This window comes from Rhododendron vialii, chromosome 6a (genome assembly GCF_030253575.1).
Source record: "Rhododendron vialii isolate Sample 1 chromosome 6a, ASM3025357v1".
NCBI classification, from domain to species: domain Eukaryota; kingdom Viridiplantae; phylum Streptophyta; class Magnoliopsida; order Ericales; family Ericaceae; genus Rhododendron; species Rhododendron vialii.
The window spans coordinates 2,734,571-2,759,961 of record NC_080562.1 but is presented as its reverse complement, the minus strand read 5'-3'; the positions used below and the strand labels follow the sequence as shown (position 1 = coordinate 2,759,961).

The following is a 25,391-nucleotide window of genomic DNA, read 5'->3' as shown; positions in this document are numbered from 1 at the left end:
CTCTCTCTGGTTTGATCAAAGAAAGGCTATCCACGCCTAAATTACGAAATTCACAAGAAATTTCTTTCGTGCGGTCTAGTCCCAATAAGTTTTCAAGTTCGAATTCGGGATGTCTAAGTTTACAACTCATTCCTATCGTCACTCGAGCTATCCGGAGTTGGTAACTTGGTGACACTGAGTTTCAATCCATGACATGAGTGCGGAGGAGGTGTCCAATCCAATTTTTAAAGTTGAGCAAGCCAAGTACTTTTCACTTCTTCAAGCTTGGCTTGAAGCTTCACGAGCTTAGAAAATGCTCTCTCTCGTGTATTCGTGTGTGTATATATATATATATATATACGAAAACATGGGTGCTTGATCCAACCACCATACACACATCGGATGCCGTTGATTCTCACGCTGACCCCCTCGGTTTTTTTTTTAAATTTTTTGGACGGCTCGGATCGGCCTTCTGGTGGCCGGAGACGGCCCGACGGTGACCGTCGGTACGATATCGGTGGGTTTTGATCGGTCCTCATAGGATTTCTGTATTTTTTAGTACAAGTTTTAAAGGCTTGAAAACTTGTTTCATGTTTCAAACTAGAACTAGGGTTCCCATTGGAGACCAAAATAACTTCATGATACCCAACTGATTCTCGTAATTTCTATCTAAATTTGTGTTTCCTTTCACCATTCTCTCTAACCTATAGGACCAACGGTCCCAGAACTATGCGAAACTAATGAGCCACATGGTGCTAATTAACAAATGGTTTTTTTTTCATAACTGCTAATTAACGAATGTTAATTGCAAGAAAAGATTCACAAACGGGTCAACTGAACGGTCCAGCCCATGAAAATAGAATGTGAAGGAGATGATTTCTGATTACAATTAACTCACGACAAAAACAATGAAAACCAAACCAAACCAAATTAAGACGATGATAGTAATGATGATCATCATTGTGGGGGGAATAAAGTGATGATGGAGAAGTGGATATGAGTTGGGAAAGTACATACCAAAGGGGAAAATCGAATCCAAAGAAAGAAAATAAAAAACTCTTTCACTTTGGGCACCCCCCAAAAGAAAAGGGCTGGTGGACTAAAGCTGTCTTGTGTTAGTGAGCTGGGTCCCTATCTCCATAATTTTGGCTCCCCTAGTCTTCTCTCTCTCTCTCAGTCTCTCTCTCTCTCTCTCTCTCTCTCTCTCTCTCTCTCTCAGTATTCGATAATGTGCTTTCGTACCCATAAAGCAAAGGTTGGGGCCGGATTCCCACAATGGAAACAATGATTAAGCTACGCTAAACTTCCATGTACAGCCATCATTTTCATCCACCACCATGTGTATGGATGGTTACAAAGGTCAATGTCACATTGTCAATTTTACCTCTTATCTTTGTCAAAGACAAAAACACATTGAAACGATGAGTTGCCGTTGCATCATTGTTAGCCATCTTCCAACACTAATAAACACTAAACCCTGTTGTTTTGAACTTAATTTAAATTTGAAAATTTTATCCTTATTTGAATTTTTTTCGCATTTGTTAGTTTTGTACCAAATTTTTGTGGTCTAGTGAATTGTCTCGACGAGAGGAAATGAGAAAGTAAATTTTATTTGTCATTTTTTTGCTAAAAAATAGTTATTTCTCAAAATACTTTGATAAATGTGCCAAAATTTTACTTTTTCGATTTCTCTTGTTGAGACAAATCAATAACCCACAAAAGTTTGATGCAAAACTAACAAATGCGAAAAAATTCAAATAATGAAAAAACTCACATATTTAAGTTAAATTCAAGGGAACGGACTTGTTCGGACCAATTTACGTACACTACAATTTATCTGTGATTTTTTTTTTCTTTCTTGAAAGTAACGATCAAAAAAATCTTTAATGGTTCTAAAGTTTTATCATTGAGTCAAATTGCAAATTGTATAGTACCCCTAGTACTGTAAATCACATAATGCCTGCACGTGTGCATGAGTGAGTGGATGCGAGCGAAAATTGAGAAAGAAAACGTAAAAGGAAGACGAGTGATGCTACAGGTACCGACGGGGTCGGTACCGAAATCGTAGGGACGGCCGCGCCTAGCCGTCTCCGGCCACCGGACGGCCGATTCGAGCCGTCCAAAAATTCTAAAAAAAAAAAAACGAGGTGGCTTCGCGGGAATCAACCGCATCCGAGATGTATAAGGTACTTGATCCGAGCACCCTTTTTCGTGTATATATGTATATTCCGCGAATATACAAATATACACGAAAAAAGGGTGCTCGGATCAAGCACCTTACACACCTCGGATGCCGTTGATTCCCACGAAGCCCCCTCGTTTTTTTTTTTTTAGAATTTTTGGACGGCTCAGATCGGCCGTCCGGTGGCCGGAGACGGCCCAGCGCGGCCGTCCCTACGATTTCGGTACCGACCCCGTTGGTACCAATATCATTTCTGAAGGAAGACCGACAACGAGAGCGGAGAATCCAATCGAGCTACCGAGGGGTCATGTGGCCTAGAGTAACACCTGGGGAGTTGATCTCTTCCATATTAACGTGCCATTGCACCGAGCAACGAGCACTTGATTTGTTAAACTGTTTGATTTCAAGTAGTAGAGCCCGTTCTAATTTTATTGTCGACCTAGCTAGGGCTTCGCGCTATCTAACGTACTATCAATTATCATTTGTTGTCCCCATTCTAATTTCCTTTGATTGTCGGATTATACGCTAATTGAGTCCTCTTTTAGTCCTATGAGATATGATATGAAAGTTGATATGATCATTTTTGTTGTTTACTTTGATTCCATTTAAGAATTAATAATCATTTTTGTTGTTTACTTTGATTCCATCTAAGAATTAATAATTGGTTTTACACGAGATTAGGATTAGGGCTGCTAAACGAACCAAAAGTTCGAGCTCGGCTCGAATTTTGGCTTGTTCAAACTTGTTTAAAAAAAAATATTTGCCGATCTCAATTACATTTTTTGTTTATTTATGAATTCTAGTCAAGCTTGAGCATATGAGTGTTTGGCTCAATAGGCTCGTGAGCAAATAGGTCATTCTATAAATAGTACAGATATAAGGGTGGATTTAATAAATGTCCCAAAATATGAGATTTGTGTTGGCCTTTCAAATGAATATTTTCACCAGTTTATCATACCGTTGCATCCAGATAGAAAATACCCTTTATGAGATATGGAAATTTAAGGGTTTGAGGGTTTTTAATTTAATAAATGTAGTCTTTAACTGAACTTAATTTTATGTTTATGAGTTTTTTTGGCCTAGAAATGATGCTAGTTCTTCTTTATGGCCTTAAATTAGCCCCTTTTATTTTGGAACTTAACGATTTTAGCTTGAAAGGTCGAAACTTCACAAGTTTAAGCTCATGCTTGAAAATTCGAGATTGACTTGCATATTTCACAAGCCAAGCCAAGCTTATCACGAACACAAGCTCGAGCTGAGCTTGAACAATAATTCTCAAAAAAAAATTCAAGCTCAAGCCAAATTTGAACACATGTAATAAGGAATCAAGCCAAGCTTGAGCAATTCTATACTTGGCTTGTTTGACTTGATTAGCACCCCTAATTAGGATTAGGGTCGATGCACCGCAGATTTTTTTGTTCTTTTTTGCCATACAACAGGACGACGTGACCGTAACCCTAACCAACTAATTAAAACTAATAACAAATTCATTTTCATGAGATTTTGATCCGCAACCTCATAGCACAATTGCTGCTACACGTACACAAATGACTTGTATATGCATTCATTCATCTTCTTCTTTAGGCAAAATGCCACACTCAAAATTAAAACTTGCTTTGGGAGCATTGTTGTGATTAGTCGATTGACCTCGTGTAAGTGTGCTAATTTAACATGTACACTTATGCATAATAGCGATGAATCTCTATATTCAGAATCAATTATATTCAAGTACGGACGGTCTTATACCTGACACACTCACAATCTTGTCGTGAAATAATGGGATACAGACGGGAACAAAACTAAGATTTGAACTAGACGGGGGAAGTTAAGAAATACTTGTTCTAGTTGGATGTTTTCAAAAAGATAATCTGTCTTCCAATTTTCATAAAATATTCCTTCAAAATAAAAGAAGAAGGAGAGAATAAACTTTGAGAGATCTTTGACATCTTGCCCTCAATAATTATCCCATTTAACACTTTTAAATGATAACTTATGAAAGATAATTTAAAAATTATTGCATGAATTTCACGTATAATTAAAGTGTAAACAAGTATTATAAAACAAAAGAGGTGGGTTCAGGTCCCGGCCGGTCCCAGGTAGACTAGCCCATGTATAAAACGAAAAATTTATCCAAATTTCACGTGAAGATTTTTTTCAATTAATTTCAAGCTAACTCACCATTGTGCGATGCAACATAAGAATCGTACTACCACATCTGAATGAAATTTTTCGGCATACAGAGATTCCCTTTGGAGTCAAAGAATTTTCTTGCCATATGCATGGTTTCCTTTTACTTTCCACATCTAAGCTTATAATTACCTATTTATCCTTGCATTGTCATCAAATATATGGCATATTTAAGGAGAGAAAGGTAAAAGTTGTTGCTGAAGCCTCGTATAATGCAGATGTGATTTTGTAGCAGAGACACCATTTGTAAGTAGCGGGGTCAAACACCTAGCTCAAACCTATCGGAACGACTACCAGTTGGTCGAATTAGAATAACTAAAGGCTGTCACAGTCAAGGAATCGGAAGGCCGATTATGATAAAGAATCGAAACTGACTTTTAATTGGGTTCTTACAAATCAACATATAATACATGGTTTAGGTAAATTCAATTATATACTATATATTTAGCCCATAGACTATATTATATGTGATGTACACTTCTCATCTCATCTAAACTTAGTTATTTTATTGGGAGATGCCGCATCACTATAGCTGGCAGTGAAATTTTCCCCTTTCTTGCCGACATTGAACAAAGAACCACCACCCCTGATTCTCCTCCCCTTTTTATCTCCTAAATGATCGGGTATTTTTGTTTTTTTGCTCAAACAATAGCATTAATTTGCATCAAATTAATTAATGCAATCTAAACCATTGAAATAATGCTAAACAAGTACAGCCTAGCGTAACGACAGTCAATAACGTAAAAAAAACAGGTATTACTAAGGTCTTTTTTATGTATTAATTTACGTGGTTTGATGCAATATTATTATAATACTCCATTCTTTTACATGGGCTGATCAATATCTACCTAAACACCATTTTTTAAAATAATGGGGTACTCGGGGCATATGATGTGCGTCTCAATTAATTCCGAAATTTAGATCATGCTTGAGTTTTTTTGTTTGGTGTGAAAGTTCCACCTGCAAACTTGGGAATGTAAAATCCTTATGTACTTTCTTTTATTCTCCAACTCGATCAACTGTTGGGGTTTCCATCACCATTAGAATATTAGAGCTAGCGGGGTAAAATAAATAAATAAATAATCATCAATCTTTGAGAAGTGAGAAAAATATTAAACGGATCATGAGCACACCGACAAAAACACCACTCGAGAACCAAAGAGAAAGCCAAAGGACGACAAGAAGCCAACCAAACCGCTACAAACAAAGAGAAAACCTCACACCCACTAATACAACCGAACAATCTTACAATCAAACCAAACTAAAGCCTGAAGAACAAACCAAAAGCTGCCCAGAGAAAAAAAAAACCATGACGGACAATCCTCGGAATTAAAGGGGTTGGCCAAGTGGTCTTGCCTGGGACTTAGGCATTTGCTCCCTCTTATGATCTTATATATGTTTGATTCTCATTGCTAATAACTCTTGGATCACCTCACTCTCACACGTAAGCGTATGAAATGGGCTATAGGGATTAGTCGGAGATGAAGGAGTACTGTATGTACTTTTCGGATCTTCATTGGAGTAGTTCTTTTTCAATTTCATGATGTTATATTTAATTTGGTTGGTGATTGAATTAACTTCAAGTTTCTCTCTCTATTAGAAAAAATAGGATAGGAACAGTTATGAAGTAATTATAATTCTTTGATTATTGATGGTGGCGGATGTTGTTAAGTCGTATCAATTCGAATAATTAGATATAAAAATATAATTATATATCTATATTCCACGACCAACCCAAATAGATGTGTAATCTAGTAATGATGTCCAAATTTAATTTCCAATTAAGAGGATAAGTCCGGTCAATAAAAAAACCTTATTTGGATTTCTTAATAGTTTACTTGGCATTTTTCAAAGAATTGCAACAAGGACATTGTACCAGACTACCAGCTGAATTAATCTACGGAAAATGACATCCATGAATTTCTCTTCATGTTTCTGCCTTTTGTTTTGTTCTAACCGGTTAAAAAAATTTTGGCATTTTTACAAATTAGTTTTGACCGAGTAAAAAACCATAGGCCATGTTAAATGTACAAGATATTCAAAGAGAGAAACTTACTCACGGCTCAACCGTGAACAGCGCCGTAAACACTTTTGGACGGTTGTGATTAGCGCCGTAAACAACTATTCACGGTAGAGCCATGAAGAAGATTTTCTCATATTCTTCAAATTACAGATTAATTTGTTGACAGATTCTTCAAACTTGCATGTCGAAAGTGACCCAGTTAAGTTTTCAGGTGGTAGTTGAACTCTCCCATTCTTCAACTATAACCACGTACGTTGGACGAAATGAGAATTGGGATTTTGATTGACCAATAATAAAGTTAGTTCCAAGAGAAGGCATTCTTATTTTATGTTTAATTATTTTTTTTGTCAATCGACGGAACAGATCACTTACATCATGTGAATATATAGCTCGAAATCTACCATGTAATTAAAATGCGATTTTGTAGTGAAGAAATTAAACTGGTTTACGCGTCTAGACTTAATTATTTTACATTCTGCCAAAAAAAAAGGAAAAACAATTACAGAAATAAAAAGAAATGGGCATTCTTTAAAGACGAGTATATTGCACCAAATATTGACTTGGCTATTTTAAACACTACTATATATCTCAAAATTTGGGGCATTTGTATGTCCGTACAGATGGCATTTGTGATCATGTGCATATCAGGAAAAATTATTAAATGCTCTTGGAGCACTGCCTCATGTGTTTCAAGAGTCTCTGCCACCAAACTTTCATGTGGGGCCCACAACTAAGTACTACTTATACATGGACCATATGAAAAATGTACGGTGATTGAGACCCCTGTAGCACCACGTGACGGTGCTTCATGAGCACTGAATAACCGCTCGTATATATATAAGTGGCCACCCTAAGAATTTAATCTGGTTAGAATTTAATTTGGTTAGTTGTGTTCCAATAATTTTGCAATGAGGTAGCACACAACATATCCAATATATATATAACTCTCTAGGATTGACAAATGAAGCTATGTACACTTCTTAAATCACAAATAGAAGGGTATTTTTAGATATTATAAATACTATTGAGATCGGACTTAAAAGTATACAGTACACAATTTGTCCCCTTTTTTTGGGGTATTTTTTTCAAGTTCATGTTAATTTTCAGATAAGAAAATAAAGTACTTTAATATTGTTGGTTTTTGTACCGATTTAAAATTTTCACTAGGTCTTCAAATTTATGCACACACACAAAAAATTCATGATTCTCCAAAAAAAGAAAAGAAAAAAGGGCAAATAACTTGGCACATAAGGAGAAGTAAAAAGACATATATAAGCTTTTACAGTTGTCCTTGCCAGCTTTTCATGTGCTGAAATCTTGGCATATGAAGCTTATTATCAATGCTCCTAAAGTCCTATTAAACATCTGCTTCAGCTGTTCAAGCAATCACATTTATTAATTCATCTTCCATTCGTACAGGTGTCCAAATAAAAAAAATATACTCAACTACTTAATACTTGTACTCCTTAGTCCTTAATTGTGCAAACATATGATGCCTGCCTAAACCATATGCATGGCAGACATGAAAGGTGTTTGGAAATTGTCGAGGCCATATTCGTCAAGCAACATTTATTTTTTGACTGGAGCAAATAACATTTGGAGTACCCTTTTCTCTCATTATTCCTGCCATCCCAAAGTGCTCGATGTCAGCTTTTGGACATTTCGACTAATTTTTGAAGGGCTAATCTTATTCTCGTCTGAGAGGGTTCATTTCAAGCTGGAGCAAAACTCATATGAACGGACTCTCATAATAGTTGACAGCACTTGAAAAGTTTGGAACGTGAGAGCTTATAAAGGAAAATGCTCTAATTGTCAGGTCTTTACCACCAAATTTTCTCTCTGTATTTGAAAAATCATCGTGTAAATGATTCTTTAATTTATTTTTTTCGTCCCAAAAAGTAGACACTTCCACTATATAATTCAGTCATATAAAAAAATTGTCTACTACTATATCTTTTAATATGTAATGTTGTTTATAAGTATCATGGATCTTATTTGATAGATTTTGATTAGATTTTTTTTTAAATCACATAAAACATTATAAATTGAAAGATATATGCAATTTAAAAATGACACGCAATTCCAAAAGTATCTAACATTATCGGACAGAGGGAGTAGAACATTAAGATCTAGAGTGTCTCAGGTATTAACCACCGGATTTTCTCCTTTATTTAAAAAACCAGCATGTAAAATATTCTTTAATTTGGCACATTAATGGGTGTTTTCACTAACTAACAAATTGTGAATCAAAATTTTTTGATTTTGTTCTTATATTTTTTGATTTTGTTCTTACTCAATTTTTTTTCGCATGTGTTTGTATTGCGTCAAACTTTTATGTAATATTGATTTGTCTCGACGGGAGGAATACTTTTATCTAATATTGGTCTGTCTCAAGAGATGAATCAAAAAAGTAAAAATTATAACTTTTACACAAATATTTTGGAAAATATCAAAGAAAAAGCTCAAAAAGTCAAATATTTGAATGTTTTTTTTTGGATATTTTCAAAAATACTTGTTGAAAAGTCATTAGAAATTTTACTTAACAAAAAAGCTACGATAAGTAAAAATTACCGAATTTTCTCTCTTTATTTGAAAAATCAACATGTAAAAAGATTCTTTAATTTTAAAACATTAAGTTCTAGGGTGTTTGAGGTCTTAACAACCGGATTTTCTCCTTTATTTAAAAAAATCAACCAGTAAAAAAATCTTTAATTTGACACTTTTGTTTTTTTTTTTTTTGAAATCAGTCAATTTGACACATTAATTAAGCTGTAAAAATGCAGATTTTTTTTGGAATATACTTTTTCCAGTGCCGGGTTTTTGGATTTTCTGCCGACAATTTCCGTTACCTCGGATTTTTTTGTTGAAAAGTCAGTCTCCGTTGCCTCTGATTGGGAGCTAAAAAAATCCGGGGGGTTAAAGTTGTAAAGGCGATCGCTTTCTAATCCCACGTGTAACGTGGGCTTTCGCTTTCCGTTGGAGACGACGACAAACAGAGAGAGCGTACGTGGTCCCCTCCCCCCATAAATAAAATAGTACTCCTAAAATAAAGCATGCTACTGCTGAAACGTGTGGGTGCATATGGCCCATCGTACTCTCTGTCTCTCTCTCTCTCTCTCTCTCTCTCTATAGCTCCATGTACGTCTCTCTAGCTCCATGTACGTCTCTCTAGCTCGGGCTCAAGGGCTGCATTTGTAGGAATGGGACCGTTAGACGCGGTTCGGAAATTATTCTGGTTCTCGCTAAGAAAATAAATATTCATTTTTTAAATTATTTAAAGGTAATGTATTTTGAAAAAATGACATATTTCATAAAGCATAATAAATACTTAAAAAAATAAGTAGCTTAACAAAACGAGGCCTAAATTCTTTCTGCTGGTAGTGAAAACGCTGGGTTTTTCACTGTCTTCGCCAATTGTGGACTCACCGTGTGTTTATGGTTATAATCTGAGCCGTTTATTTTGTATGTCTTATAGTGTAGAATATTCACGCCAAAATTAGCTTAATTGAATATTGATAGATCAATCAAAAACTGAATTTAAGTTTATGAAATGGATGATCTGATCCTGTCAAATTAAACTATACATGACCATCTGTTTTATAAACCAAAATTTAAATTTTGATACACTCATCAATGTTCGGTGAAGCTAATAGTATTTTGAATTAGAGTACTACTCTGCAGGCCCTATAAGATGAACCATTCAGATCGACAATTAACCTACTGTGGGGCCCAAAATGATGTTGGTGGAAACCTTATAATTTGCACCACCGATGGAAAGAATTTAATCTCTTGTTTAAAATATAGTATTTTTGTGAGTCATTGTAAAAATTACTATATTCTTAACTCATTAGGATATTGGTAAGGATTTGGTCAATTTTCGTTTTTGAATTTGCATAGATAAATATTGAATGAATATACCAAAAACTTACCGATATCTAAATGAGATGATTTTTTTTTTTAGGAACTCTTAAAATAATATTTTAGAAAAATTGAACAACCAAAGTTGAGGTTATTTTGGGAATATTGGTGTTCATGTACATAAAACATTTGTTTCAAACGAATGAGTAATATATGTTGCAGATACAGACGCACGAAGAGACACCGATGATGATTCCGATGTGTTCGTATCATATGATGCATGTGAATTCCATGCAATGATTACTGACACATATTTGTTCTTCCACCTGTGCTCATAGACGCACGAAGAGACACCGATGATGATTCAGATATGTTGGGATCATATGAAGCATATGAATTCCATGCAATGATTATGGACACATATTTGTTCTTCCACCTGTGTTCGTAGAATTTTCGCCTGGTAAAAAACATTGAGTCAATTCTTGGGGAAATTATTTTGTGCTCATGGAGCATTGTCCCCTTAAAAAACCTTGGGTCAGATAAATGTTGAAAATGTGATTTGAAAATGTGATTCCACAGAATATGAAATTCAATTTCTAATAAACGGCGGATGTTTGGGATAAAATCTCCATATTTTAATTGTTTTATTGTGTTTTGGAGGGAAAAATAAGGCAATTTTGGAAAAAAAATTTAAACAAAACATGCCACACATGTGGTCCTTTTGCGTTGCAGAAAATAAGCTAAAATCCCATTACAATACCGTCCAATCCTTGTTTTCTGACCGGGGAATATGCGTGCTTCATGTGGTGATGGAGTACTGGATTAATGCCGCAAGTAAAATTGTTACTTCAACTTATATAAAAGAATCTGTCATGTTTCTATTTCACATTATGGATGAAGTGTACGACAAATGAATTCAAATTAATTATAGCCCTTGCTACATGCCACGCCGTGCATAGCACTGATTGTTGGCTCGCTCTAAATTGTTTGTGGAACCAAAACACGGGTGCACGATAGTATTATAGTATCACTATGATAAGGAAACTGCACCTTAAGGCATATTAGTACGGGAGATGTGTTTACATTAAGGTATTTTTTGGAATGTACATAGTATTGGAGCAACGTTGGATACGTACATGTTGGAAAAAGTGTACATCTCTTGGGCTTGGAACTTCTCCTCGTACCAAAGAAATGAAATTAGTAATACTATATTAAAAAACTTTATTGGAAAAGTGAGTTCTTAAAAAGCGGCCCCTACATCTTTCCCTATTTCCGAAATAATCCCTTTTGCTCTGCCCGGGAAATGCTATTATATCCAAAATTCCAAATGCAATGGAATGTTTGGCTATTGATGGAATACAGTAATACACCACTATCCTCCTGTCTCCAAGGGTTGAAAGATGGGGATGGGGTCCCATCTCCTCTGTACCGAAAATCCCTTCTGTACCGAAATTTTTTCAACCGTTGGTATTATATTTTAAATCACACATCCGAAAAATTCCTCGGCACATAGGCACAAAATTTTCGGCAAAGATGATCTTGTCTTGTTGAAAGATACCCTAAAATGTTCACAACTCATACGTACACATTCCACTCGTTTGTTAAAGTGGCCACGATCGTGCTATGATATCTATACAATGTGTTTCTAGTTGTCATTATCGTCAACTAGCATGACACTCCACCTGATTCGGGTTCGTTTGGTAAACTTATCTTTTTGTTTGCCAAAAAAATAAATTAAAAGTAATAGACAAGCTTAGTCGTCGTTATATCGTATGATTTTTCCTGTTGAAGCGAATACGATGGATGATGAAAGGAGATAAATGGCATCATTATTGATTTTCCAAAATTTCAAGTAAAAAAATATATAGGTAAAGACATTACCTTTGGCATAAGGTCCAAATGATGTGGCTTGGATCCCGTAGCGCGCCAATGCACTTCGGGGTTGTAGGGCATGCACCCTTTTTTTCTTTTTCATTTTTGTGGTAAGTATAGGGCATGCACCTTGTTGTGTCCAATCAAAAAAAATAAAAAATCATCGTGATATGAATCGTTCACTTTGTAGAGAACATTGGATAGATTATTTATTAGACAAGTCAATTGATTGGATATCATTAGCCCCTTGGTCAGACAATATTAGATATACAAAAATGGATGGTCAGTATAATTTTAAAAATATAATGTGAGACAAATCTATTTAGATCTTGTAAAATTTCAATTCATCTGACCGAAACGCCCTACAGGTCACACTCCCATAATGCATTGGCGCATTACGGGAGTCCCTTGGTCGGTCTGGATAACACTGTAAAACCATGATTTTCAGGCAGTAGTAAAACGGAATAAATTCGCACATGGGTTGAATTCATTTTCATTAAATGCGTGCGTAGTTGCAACTAGCTAATTTTTCTTGTGAAGCCGGCCTTAAATGTGGCAATAACTGTCATTTGTCCTGCACGGGTACCCAAACATAACCGGGATATACTGTGTATCCCATTGTACTTGGCAAGAAAAAAGAATTGGATCATGCTGCAATTTTGCCAGTGGAAAGAATAAATGTATTGGCGTCTGAATTGAGTTTATGCGTATCTCTATGAGTATCGAGATTTTGAAAATAACGACCGTATAATCTCCGGTTGCCCAATATGACATTTGACGATAGAAAAGACCAAATATTATTACTATTTGACAATTTAGGTTGCCCCAGCGACACTTGATAATTATTCTTGACACGAAGTATTTGTGCACCTTAATGAGATTAACTTATACTCCTAGTTGATTTTTTAATCACATAAAAAGTTTATTAGAATTACGTTTTCAAAAGCGTAATTTGAGTGTTTTTTTTTTTTTTTTTTTTATGTCCTTTTCGATTTTTGCTTCTAACCAAATCTGCAATGAACATGCAGCCTAGAGGACAATTTCGGCATTGGGACTAATCTTTTTACTTTGTTTTTATGAACTCTTGTACCCTTTATGAACTCTTGTACCCTATAAAAAAAACATCTTGTACAAAAATAAGTCTTAAATCTGTGAAAGATTGTAAGCAAAACGGAAAAAAAACTCTATTCAGTGGAAATTTCCCCTTTCAAAGCTTCTTGTCTCTTGCAATACATTTAATAAAACTTTACACTCTCTTTTTCTGGAGACTGATATATTCAGGACCGCTTATTTGAGAATGGATCGAACTGGATTATATAATAATGACAATTAATAATTTGGTGTTTGATTAAAATAATGTCATTGGTTATATAATCTATTCAATTTACGAAGGATGGTGCCACCTTTTTTATGAAGTTGTGTGGACTTTTAAGTTTCCTAAATTGTCCCTAATCTTTATTATTTTGGACAAAATAGTAATTGATCAATTAGAAATCACTTTCTTCGATCACTAGTAGTCGTTTGTATTTTCTTTATATTTTTCTTCGCACTCGCGCAGTGAGTACCCCACTTCTTGTCTTTACATAGTGAGTGATACGCAAAATCATGGCATTTTCATTCTCTCACTCTCAATATAACAAACAATTATATATCTTGTCAAAATTACAATTTCCACTATTAATTATTAGTCTTGTTCAACACGTAGACGTTTGGCTCGATTTTCTGGTTTTCGGGCACCTGTGAGTATAGTAAGTCCGGACGTACGGTTGTCTTGATAGACGGAAATCCTATGTTGCAGCTGTCCAAACGGAGCCTCATTCCCATCCAGACGGTCGGGGGGCCGATTTAATTTGGTCCGAATTTGTGTAGGTTTTACGGATGGGAATTGTGGGTGTCCGGACCGGCCGTGACGTTTTATAACCCTTAAAATAAGCATATTTTGGGGTTTTATTTTTGTGAGAGTTACAAACTTTGGGAGCAATCTAGGGGGGGAGATTTGAGAGAGCTTTGAGACGAACTTGATTTTGTTCTTCCTAATTAAAGTGAAACAACATTATTGAGAGAACAATAAAAATGCGCCAGAAATTCTGGTGTGGGAAACCAGTGGGCCACTCTCGGACACCGAAGCCTCGGAACCGTCCGTCGTCTCGAGAGGGTACTGATCAACGGTCCCGATTCAACTAGGTATTGTTGAACCTATGAGCTGTAGCGGCAATTGACGGTGGTCCAAAGTCGTGATAGATACGGAGTACAGGATTATTCCGTTAACATCGGATACAGCTCAGCGGGTTCCTTCTGCCTTCTGGAATCAACAATCTGATTATCTAGGGCTAAATCCGTCATTTAATTATCATTTTGAATTCTTTATTTATGTACTCTCTCTCTCTCTCTCTCTCTCTCTCTCTCTCTCTCTCTCTCTCTCTCTCTCTCTCTCTCTCTCTCTCTCTCTCTCTCTCTTTTTAAATCTGATTAATTTATGTATCTCACGGCATGCTTCTAACCGCTCCTTCTAAAATAAACAACAACTTATTTATTTTAATTTGCTTTATTTTTGTAAGTTTATGTTAAAATTTTAAAATGATTGGTTCTTTTCGGCAAAAGAATTTGCTAACTACGGCAGTGCAAAATGCGTAGAAGGTGCATAGATATCTACGAGAAAAGTGCATTATTAACGGTGAATGAATATTGATATCTATTACTCCAATTTTAAAACTGTATCTTGTTTGGCATTATGTGCTATGAGTTAAAATTGGAAAAAATAACCACAATGAATTTGTCTTCGAAAATTCTAAAATCTTTTTTTATCATAATTGTTACCCTTCGTTTTATATTGCTTGTTGCATATGAAAACTAGTGCATTTTTTAAGGAAAAAAAATTGTACTTTCGTGCATTTTTTTTTGAATTTCTTTGTACTAAATTAACAAAATTGAAATAATTATACGAAAAATTATTCAGTTGAGTATTCCATCTTAGGTTCTACTTGTCAAGACAAATAAACATCCACTCCGGAAAACAACTTGTCACAGGGAAAAAAAAAACAAACAAAACCCCACAAAAGACAAAAAAAATGAACCAAAATAATAATAAAAGTTAGATCAAACCCTTAAAACTATTCCCAAATTAAAAAAAAATGTCTCCCATTTATTTAATCTTACACTTTGTTTCCTTCGAAAAATTTCAATTTTATTTAAAGCCTTCATTGTTTTGGAGCTTTCCCAACGTCTTGCCTTTTAAACCACCAAACTCCGAATATCTCAGCCCCACGCACCTCCACCTCCACCTCCACCTCCACCTCCTCCGCCTCTCTCTCTCTACAAAACACACACACACACACACATTCTCTCTCTCTCTCTCTCTCTCTCTCTCTCTCTCTCTGTGTGTTCAAGGCCCGAGCAGATCTTTCCCTCTCTCCGCAACCGAGCAATTCAAATCTCCTGTCACTAAATTTGCAACTACAGCTCAAGCTGCATTACTATTAGCGGTAAGTCGGTCGCTGTCGTCACTCGTCTTCGGATTCATCGAGCTAAATCCTGTCATCACCGAGAAAACTACTGTTTTCGCTTTTCGCTTTGCTCGTTTCTGTTCGTTTTGGAGTTTTGCCTTCTTCTGCTCTCGTCGGTGTTTCTCTTCCATTATTAGATTAGATTCTGCTTCTGTACTGTTGATTTTGACCTAAATATGAGCCGGTTTTTAGTTATTGTACTTCGGATTAAGATATCTACTGTTTTGCAACATTCAGTGGTTTTTTTTTTTTTTTTTCAAAAGAAAATCGTAAATCCATCAGTGATTTGGTGGTTTTGTTTTGTGATGGAATCAAAGCTGCCATTTCGTTTTTGCTTGATGTTAATTGCACGAATCTCCCGATTTTAGGACTACTAGACAACTATCGAGTCTGTATGAGTTTTTGACCGGTTCCATCGTTTTCTCTTTTCAATATCTTGCTTTTGATAGCGTTTTGATTCAATGTGCATTGACCGAAGCATGTGGAACATAAATAGTATTTCTGCTTATATGATTAATGCCGTCGGATTTAAGCGTAGCATCGGCTTTCTATGTTGTTTCCTTTTTCTAGCTCTACGATCTGTCCTCGAGCCAGAGAGAGTAGACGACTTTCCACATAGAAGAAACCAGGATAGTCAACCTCGGGACAGTTGAGATTCCCAGGGAAATGTTTCTCTGTGCTTGATCTTTTGTTTAATTGACGGGTTGTTTTGCCTTTAAATTAACGCTACTATCATTAAGCATAATTTGCAGTTCAGGACTGTATATTGTAATTAAGTTATATCAAAATTCATGCGAGAAAATGAAATTTTGTGAACATTATGTTTTTTTGTTTCTGAAATAAGAGTTGAAGTTTGGGCAAAAAAAAAAAGAGTTGAAAAGCCTGACCTTAATTAATTGTGGAAGTCTTTGGATAGACTTTATAAGGATGTCGGAAATAGATCAATTTTGTATGGCCTTCAACTTGGATTAGCAAAAGCAATGTCTCCTGTTGTGAACGAATTTTTCTGAATATACAACAAAGATGCTGAAAATATCCCAAAATTGGAAGTGCTAGTTGAATCCTCATGTTTGCCATTTGTGCTGAGGAGCCAAAAATCTTTGGTTTCATGCTCGTTATTATCCTCTCTTTATGGAAGTGACAAACTTAATTCATGGTATATAATGGGGAAGGAAGAAAAAAATGCAAACAAGCTTAAAACTGTTAATGATACAAGAAACTGATTGATTCATCTTTCTATTCTTGTCGAAGATATATGCTGCAATTGATGATTTTTTCATCGCTTTAGAGATTCATTCTTCTTGAATTTTACTCTTTACATCTCGTTTCTTCTTTTGCTTTCTTTGTGTTTCAGATACTTTTGTTGCATTCTTATCCTCTTTGTTCATGGATGTGTTTTTAGATGCTTACTAGAATTTGTTAAAACTGATGTTTCATACTTATGACTAGTAGTCAATTGAAAGTTATTTGAAAGATTTAGATCTATAGATCTATAAACACGCTTAGCAATAAAACCACATTTATATTGAACCCTCTTTTTTTTTTGGTAAGGATATTGACCCCTTTTTCCCTCCTCCTTCTGTCTTCTAAGTGAAATGATCAGACATTCTTTTCTTTTCTTTTTGCCAAGCGGTATACATTAGCGGGGGTAGGGGGTAGTTAGTAAGTTAGTCCACAAGGGGTCCAAAGGTTGTCCATAGCCTTAACCACAAACGTACCTGATGGGGCTCAAACCCTAACCCTGGCCTCCCACAAGGACCAGGAAATACCACTGGGCTACAAGCCCTTTGGCAACTTTCTATGTTAGTTGAGTGTGAATGTGATTTTCTCCTAGCTCTACTATTTCCTCTTTATCCGCCTGTATTCAGAACATAGAAGTTTGAAATATGGGGATACACAGTGGCCCATTAGTAGATGGATTTCTTTTCTTTTCTTTTCTTTTCTTTTTGATAAGTTGAAGATGGATCTTTCCAGTCATTTGAAAAATGCACAATAGAAAAGAGAACATAAGTTTGTTGAATTGTCGGGTGAAACACAAAAATTCTGTTCGGAATGCTTCAACAGTTTCTCTTACCGATGAACTTTGATTCAACCGAGACCCTTATTTTGAGGTAGCGGTGGAATTTGGACTAAGGCGTCCTTTGCATCAGTCCATTGTAGTATTTGCCTGATCATTGCTTCTAGTGATTCTTAATTGCTAATGCTTAACTGGCTGAGGAAAAATGCAGAAACAGAAACGAAAAGGAAATGAAAACATCAGAAGCAAAAGTATGAATTGTGAATCTGTGATGAATGTCCACCACTTCAATAGTATTGAATGCACTAATAATTTGCATATGGTCGGATTATCCAGTTTGAGATGGATAGGCGGAGTTGGCCCTGGAAGAAGAAATCATCTGACAAGGCTAAAACTGAGAAAGCGCTTGCTACTTTGGAATCTGCTGGCGCTTCAATTGGTTATCAGGGTGATCAGGTATATCCTATACCATTTAACATTCTGGTATAATTTATTTTCTTTATTACTAGTTAGATGGGAGTATGTGATCAAAGAAAAGCGCTTCAGCTGTTCTGACTGTTTCTCAGGATTGGATCGACCAGTAATTTTGTTCTCCTCCCTGGTTCCTACTGACAGCTCTCTGATTATGTTGAATAGCCAAGCAATTTATGTTTTAAAAATTGGTCCCATTTAGTTCCGAAATTGGTTTGACTGGTAAAATTAATGACTGTGAGAGCTTCTTGTTGAATATTTGTACTATTGTGCCTGTTGCATTCTCTACTTTTTAGAGATTTCTACCTTCTTCTTAATCTATTGACAATTGATTTCAGAAGGTGAAATATACGCATCCTCATTTTAGGAGGATGTGAAAGTTTAATATCATTTGCTGTGCAATAAATCAAACTGAAGGTGTTTGGCCTTGCCACTGAAGTTGAAAGCTTCAGACAGCCTTCAAATGCTTTTTATTCATAAATTCAAGTGTGAACATTAATTCATAGGAATGATATAAATTTGCAATTCACATAGTCGAAAGACAGATTGATGGGAAATTTTACAGAGTTTCTGCACCCTCAGATTGATGGGAAATTTTACAAAGCTTGCACACCCTCTTTTCCTGATCAATCATTTTCAGTTGATCTAACTGTTCTTCTTTTTAGCCATCATGCGTTGTCTTCTTTATTCTTTTCTCCTATCCGGTGGCAGGATAACATCCAAAAACCGAAGTATGTTCAAATATCTGTGGAGTCATATTCACATCTAAGTGGGTTGGAGGATCAAGTGAAGACATATGAGGACCAAGTGAAGAATTTAGAGGATGAAATTGAAGTATTGAATGAAAAGCTCTCTGAAGCCCGTGGGGAGATATCTGAAGTCCATGCAGAGATAGCTGAAGCGCGTACGGAGATGACTAACAAGGACAACTTAGTGAAACAGCATGCTAAAGTTGCTGAAGAAGCTGTCTCAGGTGTGATATTGGATACTTCTTAGGGTGTATAAATTTGATCAAAATTTAGGTCGTGAACTTGATTTGATGCACCTCTTCGATGGATGTTTTCTTTTCTGTTTCATTTTTTTTTTTTTCCTGTTGGCATGAAATGCAAAAAGTGAATTTATGCTGCAGGCTGGGAAAAGGCTGAGGCAGAAGCTTTGACACTGAAAAACCAACTAGAATCCGTCACACTTCTAAAGCTTACCGCTGAAGATCGAGCTGAACATTTTGATGGTGCTCTAAAGGAGTGCATGCGGCAGATACGGAATTTGAAGGAAGAACATGAACAGAAACTACATGAAGTTGTTCTTACCAAAACAAAGCAGTGTGATAAAATAAAGCTTGAACTCGAATCGAAGATAGCTAACTTGGACCAAGAGCTCCGCCGGTCTGCAGCAGAAAATGCAGCACTTTCAAGGTCATTGCAGGAGCGTTCTAACATGCTGATTAAGATAAGTGAAGAAAAATCGCAAGCGGAGGCAGATATCGAATCATTTAAGAATAATATTGAATCATGTGAAAGAGAAATAAATTCACTCAAGTATGAACTCCACTTAGTTACGAAAGAGCTGGAAATCCGCAACGAGGAAAAGAACATGTTTGCAAGATCTGCTGAAGTAGCCAACAAGCAGCACTCAGAAGGAGTCAAGAAAATCGCTAAATTGGAAGCGGAGTGCCAAAGATTGCGAGGTCTTGTTAGGAAGAAGTTGCCCGGGCCCGCAGCACTTGCCCAAATGAAGCTAGAAGTTGAGAACTTGGGAAGGGATTATGGAGAAACTCCAAGAGCAAGGAGGTCTTCTTCAAGGCCTCCTAGTCCGCACGCATCCCAATTGCCGGACTTTTGCTTTGACAATGTACAAAAGTTCCATAAAGAGAATGACTTTCTCACGGAACGTCTGTTTGAGATGGAAGAAGAAACGAAGATGTTGAAAGAAGCTTTGGCAAAGCGTAATAGCGAGTTGCAAGCTTCTAGGAACATTTGTGCTAAAACAGTTAGCAAACTTCAAAGCTTGGAATCACAACTTCAAGCTAATAATCAAAGTCCCATGAAATCTAATCTTCAGATCACAGCTCAAGGTTCCTTTGTTCAAAATGCTGACAGTCCACCCAGCTTTACCTCCATGTCTGAAGACAGAAACGATGATGAGAGAAGTTCTGCTGGTTCTTGGGCAACAACAATGATCTCCGATCTCTCGCATTCCAAGAAGGAAAAGGATGTTGAGAAACCTAACAATTCTGAAAATGCAAATCACCTGCAGCTTATGGATGATTTCCTGGAGATGGAGAAGTTGGCGTATTTATCCAATGATAGAGATGGAGGCATATCTGGTTCAGATGTTTCAACTAATCATAGATCTGAAATTCCAAACCACGATAGTTCAAAGGAAGTAACAGCTAGTCCACACTTACATTCTAAGGGGCAGGCGCCTTCTAATTTACTAGATCCACAATCTGGTGCTGATTCACTGCCCCTGATGAAGCTCCTATCAAGAATCTCTACTTTGATTGAGTCCGTGTCTAAGGATTCTGACATGGAAAAGGTTTTGGAAGACATCAAAAGTGTTGTGCAGCAAACACATGACAGTCTACATCAGCATAATATGGGTTGTCATGAGGGGGCTGAAGTAACTTCAGAGAAGGAAATCTGTTTGGCCAAAGAAAGTAAGCCAAATGCAGAAACAGTGCAAACAGTAAGTCAAGAACTTGCGGACGCTTTATCTCAGATTCAGTACTTTGTATTGGTTTTGGATAAAGAAGCTATGGCTGTCCAGGGCTCATCTCCTAATGGGGGTGGATTGAGCCAAAAAGTTCAGGTGTTATATGCCACCTTTGATAAGGTTATGCACAGCCAATTAAGGTTGCTTGATTATGTCCTTGATCTTTCGCAAGTTTTGAATAAAGCCAGTGAACTTCACTTTAATGTCCTGGGCTACAAGAGTAATGGAGCAGAAACCAATGGTTCTGACTGCATCGACAAGGTTGCCTTGCCTGAGAATAAGTTGGTTCAGGATATATCTAGAGAGAGATATCCAAATGGTCGTGCTAGCTTTTCTGATAGCACTTCTGATCCTGACATTCCCCATGAAGGCAGTTTCATCCCTTCCTTCGAATCAAATGCCACATCATTGAAATGCTCAATTGAGGAGTTTGAACAAATGAAACTAGAAAAAGACAACATGGTTTCAGATATGGCTAGATGCACTGAAAATCTGGAAAGCACTAAAACTCAGCTACAGGAAACGGAAAAGCTTCTAGCAGAAGTTAAGTCACAATTAACATCTGCTCAGAAGTTGAACGGCTTCGCTGAGACACAACTGAAATGTATGACTGAGTCGTACAAGTCTCTTGAAGCACGCACAGAGGAGTTACAAGCCGAAGTGAATCTACTTCGAGCTAAATTAGAAAGAGCAGAAAATGAGCTTGAAGAGGAAAGGAGGGATCATCAGGATGCTCTGGCTAAGTGCAAGGATCTTCAAGAGAAACTGCAAAGGTTAGCACCTAACTTTTTCTTGTATGGGTAGGAATTTACTGACCATCTTGTCCAAATTGATGGATATCATAGGTATAAGAGATAATTGCAGATTGGTTTTAGTTATATATGACATGCTTCATGCTGTGTTATATCACATCCTAAACTAGAAAAGTGCACATTGAACATTCAAATGTATCCTGCACTGGTCCTCAATCCTCCTACACTGAGATGTCAAACGATTTTTATTATATTTACAACTTTTTGGCATCCCATATGCTTCTTTGGAACTCCCAATTGGTAAGGCAAAAGGCAAAAGAATAAAGTCTGAGAATGAAATCAGGTTTTCCTTCATGTTCTCCGTCCTACCCAAATTCAATTTTTGATGAATGATAAGAATTCATGAGAGAAAGAGAAGGAGAAATTGTATGAACTAAATTTCTTACAAACATCTGTCATATTTTCCATTCCAAATCATTACCTGGTAAACTGAAAAGGGGTAATGATTTCAAATGCATTTTTTATCTCTTCCTTAATGAATCCATCATCCAGATGAGGCATTAGCTTCATGTGGGACTACTGAGTTCTGATTGCACTTCCTGAATCTACAAAAGTTACAAGGTCACTGTGTTAAAGATATGCCTCATTGCCTAACATAGGTTTAAGGTTCATTGAGCTAAGAAAATTTGTGTTCTTAAAGTAATGGGTTGCTTCATAAAATGCGTTATCTATGTGTATTAGTGCATCTATCTCGCTACTTGTAGACAATGCCTGATGCAGGATGTGCCTCTGATTCCTGGATGTTCTTTTCCTTCTTTTTTTTTTTCCCTTCTTGTTGAAGGTTTGAGAGCTCTGCATTGGCTGATGACGTCAAGAATAACCAGGTGAGGAGTTATAACCATCTCGAGCTTACTATAATCAGAACCATCATATAAGCTCAGGATTTCACTCAAACTTCACCTACTTTATATGGTGAAGCTAGAAACTTAGAACAGTCATACTTTATGTTCTTTTAGAAATTTAAATCGATGATGAATATTGCAAGTGACAATCTTTCCTGAAAATTTAATTGCAGTCCATGTTCTTTCCGCATTCCTCTAAATCTTGTCAATGTCGTTAGGCAAGTGATTAAAATACCTCTGCGTGACAAGATTGTTAGTAGTGCAGTGTAAAAAAGTGCATGTCATGAGAATCTCATGGAAAAAAGGTGGTGGAATGACTCGGGATCCTAGTTGTAGTTGGATAAATTAGCATCCTTTTATTTGCATACCAGCCTTACCAACATACTCTGAAAATCCAATAGTTCATGACTGGCATCTAACCTTTTTTGGCTGTCTTGGTTTACCCTGCTGACTTGTTACATTTAAGTACTTTCTAAACTCTTAGTATTTCTATAGTGTCCTGATCAAGAGCTATGTTTCTACCAGCTTAGTTTATATCTCAGTTATGAATTTCTTACATGCTTGAGGATCAAAAAATAAATAAAAATTCTTACATGCTTTTAGCAGCATTTGTTGCCTTCTTTTCAACTTCTCTCCATCGGTACCACACAGTTTCCTTATTTGAAGCACTGCAATTGGGCTTTTCTGCATTCTGCATACCATATTTGATAGTTCCAGGCTATACTAGCTGTTGCATCATTCATATAGAAAGGAAATGGTTAGTTCATGTTATCCGCTCGAAGAATCCCTGCCAATGAGGCATGACCTTGGTTTTGAGCTAGGATGTAGTGAAACTTCAACTTGGGGACCATATATTCCATTATGGTAATGCTATATATTCCTAGTTTTCACCCAATGGGTTGATGGATAAAATATTATTGACTTTTCGGTATCTAAATGATGAAAAACATACTTGGGGCTACTTTTTTTTCATTCGCAGGAGAAGGATCTAGCTGCTGCTGCAGAGAAGCTAGCGGAGTGTCAAGAAACCATATTTCTTCTCGGTAAGCAGTTGAACATTTTGCGACCTCAGACAGAGTCTTCACCGTCACCTTACCGCCAGAAGGGGGGTGACGAAATTACCGAAGGAGAAGAACCAACTACCAGTGAAATGAACTCGCGAGATCTCAATCAGACTGAGATGGAACTGCACAGAGGAGGTGGCGAGTCCCCATCCTACGTTTACAACTCCCCAGTGAGCCCCTCTGCCGACGAAGCAAATATTTTGAAATCACCAGGCCGTTCGAATCATCCGAAACATCGGTCCACCAACTCAGTATCATCGTCATCTTCTTCTTCTTCTAATCCCACTCCAGAAAAGCATGCACGCGGGTTTACCAGATTCTTTTCCTCGAAAGGGAAAGATGGCTATTAGCTTGCAACTTGCAGGCTTAACAACCACTTTCATAGGTACTTGGCCTAACTTTTAATTGGCTTTTTTTTCCCCTTATTTCCATATTCTCAGTTTTCTCTTCATATTTTTTTTTTCTTTTTTTTTAACTTTTCAGATTCACTTACACAATATAGATAAAGAAGTAAAAAATTTGGACCAATTTTTAAAAAGTTCACTAAAGACAAAGCTATACCGAAAGTTTCATCTCATTTCTGTCTTTTCTGAACCTTTTTCAAATATGGTTCGTTTTTTTTTTTTTAAGTTTTCCTACTCATCGAGATGAATTAGAACAATAAAACGATCAGAAGCTTGAAAAAGTTCACTAAACCAGAAAAAAAGGGGTTGAAAGAAAGTGAAGTTATGCTGAAGCTTAAAAACTTGTGTGAAGTTCTGTTGCTGCTGATCTTGATCATCTGCAACTTGACCTGTTCTTTTGTTTTTCTCAAGGTGGTTCGCAAGCTGGTTTGAATTTTCAAGGATGAGTTTCCGATACCTAAATTTATGCGCAGTTAAGGCCCATCTCCGCTGAGCCACTTTCTTCCGAAGAAACTTTTTGCATTTCAGACACTGGAGACTTGATCGATCGTGAACTGGCGCTTAAGAGGTTCAAATCCTGCAAGCTCACTTTTCATAGTCCTCTTTGGGATATCCACTTTGTTGTAGTTTTTGAAGGAAATCGCTGTACATATTTCTCCAGTGGTGGTTTATTTGTTTGACTAAACATGACAATGGTTCTTTTCTGAACTTAGTACAAGTATAAATACACTGTTAAGTTTCTGGTTATGTTTCAAGGAATCATTGCTCGTGGAACTAGCAAGAACTGTCAAAGTAAATATTACTACTACTACTATGTTTGTTGGACACAAATACTTTGCGCAGACTCGTACACACAACACACAATGCTGGGGCTAGGGTTTGGATTCGGGAGTGGCCTTGTTGATGGGAGTCCACTGTGTGGTGCGGAAAAATGTGTAAGGTGAAAGGCAAGTATAAAATTGTCTTTCCGAAGTACCAGAAAGGAAAGTTACAGTATAAAGTCATGTTTTTCTCATGAGAAGAATAAAATTTTCATCTAATTCTTTGGTGATCTTTTAATGAAAGTAATTGAAACATTATTGTTATGATTTGGACCATTCATTTTCATAAATCTGTGTTCCGCACAATAGAATATCATGTTACACTATTTCGTATAGGATATCAAATTATTTGGATGCTGATAAATACATTGGAGAAAAACAGATCTCTTTGTTTAAGTGCAATGAGTGGGTCTCTTCGCCTGTGCCAGTGTGTGTGCAAGTGTTTAACAGTGGGTGTTTCTCTGGACTTTTTGGCGAAAATGCTGAAGGCACCGACCAAGTGTGCACAGATTGATACACGGGCCCCATTCTCGATCCCGCACAGATAATCCAAGCCGTTCCATAATTGTAATATAATTTTCCAAGGGCCCAAGCGAAAAATCAGTCCAATCGGATAAGTGTAGATTCTTGATTTAATCTTT

General features: G+C 36.6%; 1 protein-coding gene across 1 annotated transcript; it reads left to right on the top strand.

Annotated features, from left to right (window-relative positions):
• Nucleotides 1-15,325: 15,325 nt before the first annotated feature.
• Nucleotides 15,326-24,688, top strand: LOC131328815 (filament-like plant protein 4). The gene is made up of 7 exons (XM_058361734.1): nt 15,326-15,583; nt 17,958-18,077; nt 18,804-19,065; nt 19,222-21,580; nt 22,401-22,443; nt 23,441-23,910; nt 24,341-24,688. Exons 2-6 carry the CDS (start codon nt 17,964-17,966, stop codon nt 23,873-23,875), a joined length of 3,213 nt encoding a protein of 1,070 aa, XP_058217717.1. The 5' UTR covers nt 15,326-15,583; nt 17,958-17,963; the 3' UTR covers nt 23,876-23,910; nt 24,341-24,688.
• The last annotated feature ends 703 nt before the right edge of the window (nt 24,689-25,391 follow it).